Source organism: Callithrix jacchus, chromosome 15 (assembly GCF_049354715.1).
Source record: "Callithrix jacchus isolate 240 chromosome 15, calJac240_pri, whole genome shotgun sequence".
Lineage (NCBI taxonomy): Eukaryota > Metazoa > Chordata > Mammalia > Primates > Cebidae > Callithrix > Callithrix jacchus.
Genome location: NC_133516.1, coordinates 43,863,336 through 43,876,382, shown reverse-complemented (window position 1 = coordinate 43,876,382; position 13,047 = coordinate 43,863,336). Strand labels below are relative to the sequence as shown.

The window sequence follows — 13,047 nt, the reverse complement described above, 5'->3', positions numbered from 1 at the left end:
GTTTCTTCCAAGACGTAAAAATGGTTGAATATATTTCCATAAAATCAGAAAGATCTGTGCAGACTGGTCTGTCTTAAAATATAATCTATGTGATGTACATGACATCTGCTTTTGGAATGTGGGTCACAGGGACACTGAAGAGACAGGCAAGCATTATCCAGAAAAGACAAAGAACAAAATTCTGGGCTTCGGATGGGTTCAGACGCGTGATACAGGTTAAGATGCTGCAGACAGAGAAAACAAACAGCAGCTTCAGTGTAAACCCTGAACAACAAAATCGAAAGATAATCAAAAGGTTCTTCTCAAACGGGTACAGGTGAGTAGCATCTGGATGCATACAGCTAAAAATAAAGGATGATAATTCTAGCCCTCAATGCTTAGATGGCCAGATAGCAAAATGATTTCACAAGAGACAATAACAACCCTCTAAAATAAGCCAGCATTAATCATTTTAAAATCCTGCCCTGGGCTGGGCATGGAGACTCATGCCTATAATCCCAGCACTTTGGGAGTCCCAGGCAGGTGGATCACGTGAGGTCAGGAGTTCCAGACCAGCCTGGATGACATGGTGAAACCCCATTTCTACTAAAAAAAAAAAAAAAAAAAAAAAAAAAAAAAATAGCTGGGCACGGTGGCACGTGCCTGTAATCCCAGCTACTCGGGAGGCTGAGGCAGGAGAATTGCTTGAACCTGGGAGGCGGAGGTTGCAGTGAGCCAAGATCGTGCCATTGCACTCCAGCTTGGGCAACAAGAACGAAACTCTGTCTAAAAAAAAAAAATTCTGCCCTGGGAAAATCCTTCTACAACGCTAAGGAAACTGTGTAGTACTGTGATTTGCAGAAGCAGGTTCTCCTACAATCTCAGCAAGGGAGTTTCATTGATCTTCTTATGAATTTTTTAAACTAGCTCTTGCTAATTTCAAGTTCAAAAGCATTTGTACATGCTCTTACCTTCTTACCTCTGTTTACTTTTCTACATCTAAGTCAATGTTCTATTAAATTGGTGCTTGTTTTGAAAATTACTACAGCATCTGAAAACAAATACCCATGTGGGTGCTTTAATTTAATGGGGAAGAGGTGAGCCTACAGTATGTAGGAATAGGGCAGATTTAAATATTTCGGCATGCAAGTTTTGCATCTTATGTTGGAATCCCGGTTGTCCAAGTAAGTCTTGGTTAGCCAGGGACTACTGGAGTTCTTAGGGCTGAGATTATTAGTTATTCTTATGGCTTTCGGCCTGCAGAAAATAACCGAAATAGCCCTAACTGACCCCCTCTACTGAAATGAAGATATTCTGGTGTCTTCAGTCACTCAGTTAGTTGATGACCAAAAAGCCGAGCTTCTTGACCTCGGCCAGCACCGACATTTTGGGCTGCAGAACGTCGGCTGTGATGAACTCTCTCGTGCACTGCAGGATGTTCAGCAGCATCCCTGGGCACTATCCGTGAGATGCCAGTAGTGCCTTTGGCCTGACACACCTAACGTGTTTCCAGACATGGACACATTGGCCGTGGGGCAAAACCCCCCATTCCCTCCCTCCCTGCATCAGAACCACTGCCATTAAAAAATTAACACATTCAATTCAAAGTTCAAATCTTTACCCCATTCACTCATACTATGCTTATATAACCACACCATTCATTCTATACTCTTTATAGCCTTTTTATAAAAAGGAGGACACTAAAGAAAAAAGCTGTCATCAAATCTATAAAACAATTATAGATACAGAGCCTAAGAAAATTTATGATCAAAGGTTTAAACTATGGACAAAAAGAAGAAGAATATAATTTTAAGTTACAAGAAAATACCTCTTCAGCTATCAGCAAAACTGAGAGGCCTGAAAGCAATTACATACATCTGACAATAACTGGGGCCAATAATATACACTTCTCCCTCTATCCTGTTCAACAGAAAACCCAACTTTTCCTATTCAGTCCTTCACTGAGAGCCTAGACCCTGGAGACTTATTAGTCTGTGTAATTTTGAGTAATTTATATTGAAAAAAGTCTCCGCTTCCACATCTATGAAATGGAGGTAATAATACCTTGAGGGGGCCCAGTGAAGATTAAGTAAGATATTGTACAGTAGTTGTCATTAGGGTTTTACACAGTTAAATCCTCAGCAAACCTTAACTTTTATTAGTAGTGTTTGTATTCTATTTAGAAACATCTTGTCAACTAATTTATCTGGGGAAGGAGAGAGAGGTAAGGAGGCTTGTGAATATAATGTGTGTTAATTTGGGAGCTCTCACATGAAATCTAATCAGCTAAAGCATCCTACTAGGTCATATTCCAGGAAGACCAAATTCAGGAAGAACCAAAGCTTCTGGATTGGGAGTCACGTGACTGAAATTCTTGACTTGACAGACTGCAAAGAGCTAGGGGACCATGGTCGGTCAGTTACCCTTTCAGAGGGTCAGGCCCGTCACCTGTCATTTTAGGGAGGTTACTACAGAGTGCCTAAGATCTCCTCTGAGTTTATGAAAATCAGATTCTGTGACTTATATTAAAACTAATGGCCAAAACAATTTTACTATCATTCGATGACGTACAAAAGCAAAGTACTTGGTAAACGTCCTTGAAGTGCAACAATTTAATTAAAATAGATTTTCACATGGTCACATTCAAAGAACTCCAAGTCTCTTAATTATGTAATGCTTCGCCAATAATTAAATAGTCCTCTGTAATGTCCACTAAAAGGAAATTTGAATTAAAGGCCATTTGCAGACAAGAGATGTGCTGAAAACACCTGATAGGCTATAAATTCAATGTTGTACATCCGCGAATCTATTCCAAAATTGCAACTGAACATTAAGAATGACTCTGGCTTTCACTTAATGGTAAGTCCTATGAAATCAATTAGCTGTTAAAATAGTTTAATTGGAACATATGTATTTTAATTTTTGTGTGTATATTTTAAAAAGTCTTCTTAATCAACCCAAAACATTCTGAAATTGCATGTCTAGGTAATGTAGTGAAAAAATTGAACTTATATCTGGATAAAACCAAGGATGTGGAAAATGTCAGAAGGATGGTATTTAAACAGCGGCAACCAGAAAGGAATAAATTAGGAATTATATTAGTTTACTGCAATTATCCTGTAAAGCAGTCTAAGAAGGAAGTTTTAAATAATCTACCACCATTCTCCAACACAAACTCATATTTTCTCAGACCCAAAAATAGTTACTGTTCTTTGGGGGGGTCGGAGGTGGGGCTGGGAGTTTGGCAGATGGGTAAAATTTACTAATTTATCCTCTCTCTCTCTCCCCACTCCCAAGAGTTATAGGCCCTTCTTTTACCCTGCCATCAGAACCATGAAAAGAAAAAAAAATAAATAAAACTATCTGTAACCTGATAGAAAATTTATTCTTCATTAAAAAAAGCAAAAGACTCTTTGGGGTTAAAAAGAATTAAAAGATCAATTTAGGTCACCATAAATAAAAGGAATGAATTATACTTTAATAGTGGTATTTTTCTTAGTACTAGAATAGAAGAAAAATGGAGAAAGAGGAGTCCAATTCTAAAATTTACCAACTAGGAACTTCATACTCTCAAAATGAAATATTTATCATTTTAAAAATATACACAAGATATAATTCTTTTATTGTTCTCTTGAGATTGTATCTGCCTGATTTGATCTGTCCTCCCCTATCTCCCAATGATAAAATGAAGCTACTTTTGAAAAAAGAATTGTAAGGCCCTTCTGAAAACTTACTGTCTCTCAATTACTATGAGTGCAAGATACAATTCTGAGGATATCTAGTGATTCCCTCAGAGCATGGCACAGAGAAGTTGCTTAATAAATATTGCAGAGTGAACAAATGAGTTAGCAAATGAATGCAAGAATGAATAAATAAGCAAGAAAATCTTACGTTCTGTTTGCATAGAAAATCTAAAGGAGAAAGGGGAAAAAGAGGCAGAAAAACATAGATATGTAAAGAATAGCAAGAGCAAGAAAAAGTAAACAGATGCACTGAAACACACAGAAACTAGCTCATCAACTATCACAGACAGAGCCTAGTTAAAAAAAAACAAAATGCAAGAAAGAGGCAGAGACAACCAGAAAGAGTATCAGCAAAATAATCCGAAAAACCCTTTTCACTCATCACCTACTGAGATAAAACCATTTTGGTGGGAAACCTTATAAAAGATATATCCAGATATTCTTTACAGTAAAACACTCCTTTAAGGCCTCTGAATGCACTACAGAATGGAGTGTTAACATGTTAGACTCAATCGAGTCCCAGGTAAGAGAGTTACCATCTGCAATGAATCACCACACAGTCTTCATATTCAATGTTTCTGACCATCTCAAGAATCTGATACTTCTGATATAAACAACATTTTTTTGGGTGAAGCTTACATAGCCATTAGATATATGCTTTTCAAAAACCCAAATAATTAATGATGTGATAAAACGCAGAGGTTTCCTTTAGCTCAACCTACTTAGTATACATTTCCTGAACAATAACTGAGGTCAAGGCACTGCTGTGAGGGCTAGGGAAAGGTGGGTGGGTGGGATACAAAAAGAAGAGGAACAAGATACAGACTTCAACTTCAAAGAGTATATACTCTAGTAGTCTCAGGTGCTACACCCCCTAGTGCCTATTTTTCATAATTTGTAGCTGATAAGCAATCAGGCTCTACCTTTCCAATCTAGACAATGGAGCCTAAATGTGTTTCCATGAAATTCAGTTAAGGATTTACACATCAAGCCACAGTGTTAGCCGTGTGCAAGAGACATAATGATGAATAAAGACTCTCGGGCCCCAGTGATCTCATAGTATTAAGGCAGAAGAAAGCAAGTAAAATAACAGCTTTAATACAAGACGGAATGCTGCGAGTCACAGGGGGTCAAAGGAAGGACAGATCATATCTGCCTATGGTGGGGAAGGTGAAATGCAGGGAAGTGGAGAAAAAGGCTTCCTCGCCAGCCCTGGATGGATGAGTCATCAAGAACTCCTCCTGCCTTCTCAATGTCTATAAATAATCCCAGGTGCTGCATTTCATTTAATTACTAAGCCTCTCCAGATGGAGAAAAATAATTAAGCAGTCTGTAACACCGACATGATATAAAGAATGGGTTAGCAACTTGCAAAACATTTGAGTTCTGAAGTTTCTTTTCAACTATGAAAGAAGAGCAGAAATGAAAAGAGGGCAAATGACTCTAAAGACCTGAGGGAAAAAAACCAAAGGACTGCAGTCATATTCCGGGTAGAATTTAAATAAAAATGAAGAAATACTGGTACAAAGGAAGGCAGCTCAACTGTCCCAGTAGAAGCAGAACATTAAATGAGGAAACCACCATAGAGTTGGTGAAAATAGTTTGTCAATAAGAAATACTTTAAGAATGATGAATAAATCAAATGCAATTCACTTATTTCTCATACATATTAAGAAATATACCTATTGACTAGATCTCTGGATACAGGCAAGAAAATAATTTTGTATCTTTGTTTCTGATGCAATGATCCAGAACTGACCACACAGCCAAAAAGGAAACTGGAAACAATGTCACATGAGAAACGTTTCTAAATGTGGACAATCTTGAAGAATCATGCATGTATAATTCCAAAGTTCAATGGAACTAATGAAATATAAATGAAATTTCAAGCATTTATATGACAATGGCAACTGGGTAATGAAATGAATGAGATGATCTCCTGAAGATAACAAATTCAATAAAAATGTACTTCATGAAAAAACACAATCAAAGCTAAAGAACAGGGATACCAAACTTCTACGAGCATCTGACTGAAATCCACTACGAAGGTTGCATGGTTAGAAGACACTTTGGTCCTGATGGGAAAGTAGATGAAAGCATTTAATGGTGAAGAATCAGATGGAAGCCAAGGGAGAAACATCAGAACCCAATTCTGAGGGTGAGGATAAAAGATTCTTGGACTCAAAAGAACAGGATTAGTTAAAGGTAAGGTCATTCTGAGTATTGGGCACTCTCTCTTCTATCGACTTAAAAAGAAACCAATGAAATTGTTCTGTGAATTATAGTTTTTTAATTTTTATTTTTTTTAATTATAATTTAAGTTCTGGGGTACATGTGCAGAACATGCAGGTTTGTTACATAGGTATACACGTGCCATGGTGGTTTGTTTCATCCATCACCCTATCATCTACATTAGCTATTTCTCCTAATGCCATCCTTCCTCTGTCCCCCCACCCCCCCGACAGGCCCCCCGGTATGTGATGCTGCCCTCCCTGTGCCCATGTGTTCTCACTGTTCAACACCCACTTATGAGTGAGAACATGCGGTGTTTAGTTTTCTGTTCTTGTGTCAGTTTGCTGAGAATGATGGTTTCCAGCTTTATCCATGTCCCTGCAAAGGACATGAACCCATCTTTTTTATGGCTGCATAGTATTCCATGGTGTATATGTGCCACATTTTCTTTATCCAGTCTATCATTGATGGGCATTGGGGTTAGTTCCAAGTCTTTGCTATTGTGAACAGTGCTGCAATAAACATACGTGCACATGTGTCTTTATAACAAAATGATTTATAATCCTTTGGGTATATACCCAGTAATGGGATTGCTGAGTCAAATGGTATTACTATTTCTAGATCCTTAAGGAATCACCACACTGTCTTCCACAATGGCTGAATTAATTTATACTCCCACCAACAGTGTAAAAGCATTCCTATTTCTCCACATCTTCTCCAGCATCTGTTGTCTCCTGATTTTTTAATGATCGCCATTCTAACTGGTGTGAGACATTTATGCAGCCAACAAACATAAAAAAAAAGCCATCATCACTGGTAGTTAGAGAATTACAGTTTATTAAAAGCAAGATACTCTTCCACACATTGCCTAATCATTTCGATGATTCCATTTCATGTAAACAAATGGGTTTTTATAGTTATTTGTTTCACCAGATAACCACATAGGGTGTTATCAGAATAATACAATATTCTGAAACAGCATTTTAGGCTGGTCCAAAAGTAATTGCAGTTTTTGCCTTTAAAACTAATGACAAAATCCACAATTACTATTGCACCAACCAAATAACTTCTCATATTTTATATTTTTACAGGCATTCAAATTAGGTTAACAACAGAGAATAGGAGAAGTTATACTTTAATGAATGGAAAGTAATTATTTTAGTTTTTGTACTTACATAAAGTACACAATAGAGAATAAATAGACAGGTATTTATTCTCTTGAGTGGTTTAACAATAAATTCCTCCAACCCCTAACTTCACTCTTACCTATTCCTCTATGCTTTCTATAGGGAACAAGCCCACAGGAGATCTGCATGAACTAGAAAAAGGTGATCCTTCCTCCAGACACATTACTACCACGTGTTGGAAAACTGTAATAAATATTCCACTTACCAATGGCTACAAAGGGAGTGCACCTTCCAGAGCTGTGTGGGCCAAGATGCGGCTGCCCTGATTCACTGGCTTCCACACATGGAGGTGGTGCTTCCTCCCTTCACTTGTGCTCAAGGGCAGACCTGGCTCACCATCTTTCAGCACTGAGACTGACCCTCAACTCTGTCCAAAACATATCAGCTGCCATTCAGAGTTATTGAGGTCCAGGCCAGGCATCATGATCTGAAGATCACGTTGATGTGAACACATGAATAAGTCCGCTTATGATTTTTGTTGCAATGGGAATGCACACTCCCTCCAAAGTAGCCACTAGGCAGATCTTGATTCCTGCGACATCATCAAGAAATTTTCTGTAAAAGCTTCCATATTTAACTGAAGGAAAGAATCATAAACACTGTGTACATTCAATAAGTCATTCCTCTGAGCCACTATAGGGCAAAGTGCAAGTAACCTCTAGTCTAGGCCAAGGTATGGGTTCATTTGTGCCTATTTTGGTGCTTTCTGGGGGGCAACATTATGAACTTCCTCATATCCAAGCACAGAAAAGGCAGAGAGAAAGCCAAAATTACCAGGAATAAAAGGCACATGTTGAGAACAAAAAATGAAGCAGAGATAGTGAAAAATTGAAGCAGTAAAAAAATTATTCCAGTGTATGCAGTAAATCAGCATCCGGACTACTGGTATTTCCACAGAACTTGGCCTTGCCTAGGCCTGGGCTTTTGGGTCATTCTCTTTGTGTCACTCTGGATAATGAATATGTGGTTTTATAAGTATCAAGTCAGAGTATAGCCTTTTTTACAAGTAGAGGAGTTCAACTCTTCTTAGTCATTATTTGTGGGACCATGACAATGCAGTTGCAGTGCACAGGGAAAGATTGTGTTTATGACATTTAACATAGCAACTAGTACCATTCCTGGCACAGAATAGATGTCGAATACATAGATGACAAACCCTTCTTCAATACCAAAATGTAAGATGCCAGGTTTGAATTTGGAAATATATACCGAGATTCCTCTATTTTGAGAAGAAATATCAAATTCTCAAATTTATCATTCTTATAGAAAGATTCAAAATGCAAAAATATCAAAATATGAGATGTAACTAGAATGCCAAATTTGAATAACAATATTTTTTTCTTTGCAATGGACAACATAGTAAGAATTCAACTGTATACAATGCATGCGTGCTTACAAGCAAGACAAAGGCGTGGGGCACAGTGGCTGACACCTGTAATCCCAGCACTTCAGAAGGCTGAGCAAGATCACTTGAGCCCAGGAGTTCTAGATCAGGCTGGGCAACAAAGCAAGACATTGTCTTTACAAAAAATAAATAAATAAATAAGAAAATTAGCCAGGCGTAGTGGCCTGCACCTGTAGTCCCAGCTACTCGAGAGGCTGTGGTAGGAGGATCCCCTTGAGCCCAGGAATTGGAGGCCAGAGCAAGCCATAATTGCACCACTACACTTCAGCCTGATCAACAGGGAGACTTGTCTCTAAATAAATAAATAAAGACAAAGGAAGCAGCTTGATACAGCTGCTATCTATGTAAAATTATGTCCTATTTTTTTTATCATCTGACCTCTAATTTGTGTCTATAGAACTGCAAGCCAAATTGAGAAAAGAACCTAACAAATGAAATGCACATCAAATGTCTTTGTATGCGAACTAGTAGTCGTGTCCTCGAAATACTTTAAAAATTCAAAACCTAGATTTCACAGTGTGGTATTTTGTTGATTTGCACACCCATGTGTCTTGCCTGCCTAAAATTCTAATTGGTCTTATATTTAACAGAGTTTATGGAGCTGAAAAAATAGAGTGTTTGGGTAGAGCATGCTGTAAACTAGTCCTTCCAGGACTCATAAAAACATTTTTAAACTTTTTAAAGTTTTATTTTAAGAAAGGGGCCCTATGCAGTATAATCTTGTAGGACTGGGCATGGGTGGGCATGAGACAGAAGAAAGTGAGGGTGGATGTAATGGCAGGGCCACAGGAGCGGAGGTCCAGCTGCATGAAAAGCAGCATTCCAAGGGAGCAATGACAGAGAAGCAGGTGTTTGCCAGCACATGGGAATTGTTTAAGAGCAGTTTGTGTGGTCCCAGTGCTGCCAAAGGCAAACCCATCACAGTTCAGGAACAGAACAAAAGGGGTCCAAGCAGACTCAGGTCATCTGCCAACAGGTCAGTGTCCAGAACATACTTCTGTTCATGAAAAGACAATACGTATGCCACGGGGGTCTCCATCCCACAGAACAGATGGAGGGCTACAGATGCATATTATTTGGAGCCATACTAGGGATTCCTTTAATCAATACAATCTACATGATGTATTAGTTACTCTCTCGGCTTCACAGATAAGGATATCGGGGTTGAAAAGTTTAAGTAACTACATTACCATTATGCAGTAGAAGTCACGGAATTCAAAAGCAAATATCTTGACTCCAATGAACAAGCTCTTAAAACGCTATACTCTATTGTGTTCATGAAAAGTAATCAGGAAAAAGAGATGTGTTGGAGAACAATGGGCAAATTAAGCCAATACATAGCACAAACAGATGGCTTCCAAAATACCTGACCGTGAGTCACAGTATACGCCCAGTATGCGTTACTGTGCATAAACAAGTTCTACAAATACATTTATCCTTACCATGTGATGTTTTCTGACTTATTTCCTATTCTATATTATTCCATGTCATTGTTTTTAAAATGCTAATCAGAACTTACTGAAAAATTCCATAGCTCAACAGTAAGACAGAACCTACTGTTTGGAAAACCGGTGCCATAATCAACACTGACAAATAGTGTTCTTATTCTAGGTATCAAGCTTTTCAAATTTTCATATCTAATCTCTCATTTGAGCCTTTATCTCCCTTGAAAAAAGGGAGAAAGGTGGTTAAAAGGGATAGAACTGTCGCAGTGGCTCAAGCCTGTATCCCAGCACTTTGGAAGGCCAAGGCGGGTGGATCACGAGGTCAAGAGATCGAGACCATCTGGTCAACATGGTGAAACCCCATCTCTACTAAAAATACAAAAAATTAGCTGGGCATGGTGGCATGTGCCTGTAATCCCAGCTACTCAGGAGGCTGAGTCAGGAGAATTGCCTGAACCCAGGAGGCGGAGGTTGCGGTGAGCCGAGATTGCGCCATTACACTCCAGCCAGGGTAACAAGAGCGAAACTCCATCTCAAAAAAAAAAAAAAAGAACTGTCACGCATGTGTCACCCATTAAGAAGGGTAGTGAAATTAAATACTCCAAACAAGAATGGCTCCACCTCAATGACAAAGAAACTTGCTCAAAAAGGCAGATGTTAAAGACATGTGTTGGAGAAGGTTCTTACGTCTAACATTCTTTTAGTTGTCAAAAGCTACCATTTTCCACAGAGACTCATTGGTGAAATGAACACCTTTATGTAGTTGCTAGGTCAACTTTAAGATTGAAAGACAAATCACAGATGCCTGCTACTCAGACTACCTTCCACATGAAAAAGCACCGAAGTCTCCTACAGGCAAGTTGGTCAAGACACTTACTGATCAACACTACTTTGATTTGAATTATTTAAAAACTTGAACAGCATTATTTATCGAAAGATGCAACATTTGGATTCTAGGTGCAGAACCAACACTGAATTATGAGCGTTCATCAACATAATCAGATTAAAGGAGAGGAAGGAAGGATAAGAGTTCATAAAGGTACCGACACAGAGATAGTCACACCAGAAACTTTAGTTACCATTGGGATTTCTGAGACGCAAAGAGAAGGGGTCTCTTAAGAAAAGTGACTGATGCTATTTATTAACCTACTTGCAAGTAATGTCAAATTTTAAAGTTGCTAAAAAAAACACCTTTTTTTATATCAGTCTCTTAATATGCTAAAGGAACCTGTTCAAATGCTTCAGCGGCGAAGTAACTTAGATGACAAATGTGTTCTTCAATCTGTGCACCAGTCAAGTAACAATAAAATCAGAATAATTCATGCAAAAATTTTCATTATGTTTCTAAACATACTTATTTACATTTTAAATCACACATTAGACAATATGAAATATCTTTCATTTGGACAGGTGTGAACTAGAAAACAGATGCATTCATTAAACACAGAACAATTTGGCGAATTACAAAAAGAAATACTCAAAGAATTCTTTGGTTGAAGTACTTCAGCCACTGTTAACTTACTTGAAAAAATACGGCCATGGCTCCAATTATTCTGTTCTCAGAAATTGCGGTTTGAAAGCTGTCAAAGTCATCTGGATTATAAAAGAAAATCTGCATCTGTAAGAACAATTAAAAAATGTATTAGGAAAATTTTCAAACACAAACAAAGTTGAGAGAATAGCACAATAAATGTACCTTCTCCAGTTACTAAGATTTTGCCAAATTTATTCACCTATCTATATTTTTCCTTTGCTAACTTTCCTTTTTTGTTAAGATAAAGTCTTGCTGTCACTCAGGCTGGAGTGCAGTGGTGCAATCTCAGCCCACTACAACCTCTGCCTCCCAGGTTCAAGCAATTCTCCCTCCTCAGTCTCCCGAATAACTGGGATTACAGGCACCTGCCATCATGCCTGGCTAATTTTTGTATTTTTGTAGACATGGGGTTTCACCATGTTGGCCAAGCTGGTCTTGAACTCCTGACCTAAGATGATCTACCCACCTTGGCCTCCCAGAGTGCTGGGATTATAGGTGTGAGCCACTGCACCCGGCCCTTTGCTAACATATTTTAGAACAAACCTAGACATTATGTCATTTTACGCTTAGATCCTTGAGAATGTATCCCATCTTTTCAGGTAACTACAATGCATTCATGTCACCCAAAGTAAGTAAAACTAATGCCTTCTTATTTTCTAATACCCAGATCATAGTGAAATTTCCCTATTAAGAAGCAAAATTTTAATGGAGTTAACCACCTTTTTATAAAAAGCTAACCCACACATTATTTTGCTTAATCCTCTTATCAACCTATGCAAAAAAATTAAGGCAGAAATTACTATATACTCAGTTATAGTTGAGGAAATAGTGCTTCAGAAATTTGACATTAACTTGCCTAATATTACACATCAGAGAGAATCCAAAATCCAGGTGCTTTCATCCCAATCTTAACCTTAAATATTTCCTGTTACATTTGGTTAGCATTATGTTTGCTTTTTTCTTTCTTTCTTTTTGGAAACAAACAAACAAAAAAAGTCACTCTCACTCTGTGGCCCAGACTGGAATGCAGTGGCTGCCATCACGGCTCACGGCAGCCTCCAACCCCTAGGGTCAATAGATCCTCCCACCTCAGCGCCCTGAGTAGCTGGGACTACAGGTGTATGCCAGAATGCCCAGCTAATTTTTGTATTTTCTGTAAGGATACGGTTTTTCCTTGTTGTCCAGGCTGGTTTCAAACTCTTGGCCCCAAGTGGTCTGTGTGTCTCAGCCTCCCAAAGGGCTGGGAATACATGTGTGAGTTACTGTGCCTAACTAGAATTTCTTATTCAAGAAGCAGAACACAGGAAAGTCAACTCAGAATCATTATACAACTTTAATGCTTGCACACACCTTGACATTTAAAAAGATGCAGAGAGTAGCTGGGCATGGTAGCTCATGCCTATAATCCCAGCACTTTGGGAGGCGGGCAGATCACCTGAGGGGGGAGTTCGAGATCAGCCTGACCAACAATGAGAAACCCCATCTCTACTAAAAATACAGAATTAGCCTGGCATGGTGGTGC

The 13,047-nt window shown here is 38.5% G+C and overlaps 1 protein-coding gene across 4 annotated transcripts in view; it reads right to left on the bottom strand.

Moving 5' to 3' along the window:
* PTPRG (protein tyrosine phosphatase receptor type G) overlaps nt 1-13,047 on the bottom strand; it is a 766,801-nt gene that overhangs the window by 211,217 nt on the left and 542,537 nt on the right. For all 4 annotated transcript variants that reach the window (XM_002758499.6, XM_002758500.6, XM_008981938.6 and 1 more), the window contains exon 5: nt 11,514-11,609. In XM_002758499.6, the coding sequence (XP_002758545.3) occupies nt 11,514-11,609 (96 nt within the window). The remainder of the gene's footprint in view (nt 1-11,513; nt 11,610-13,047) is intronic.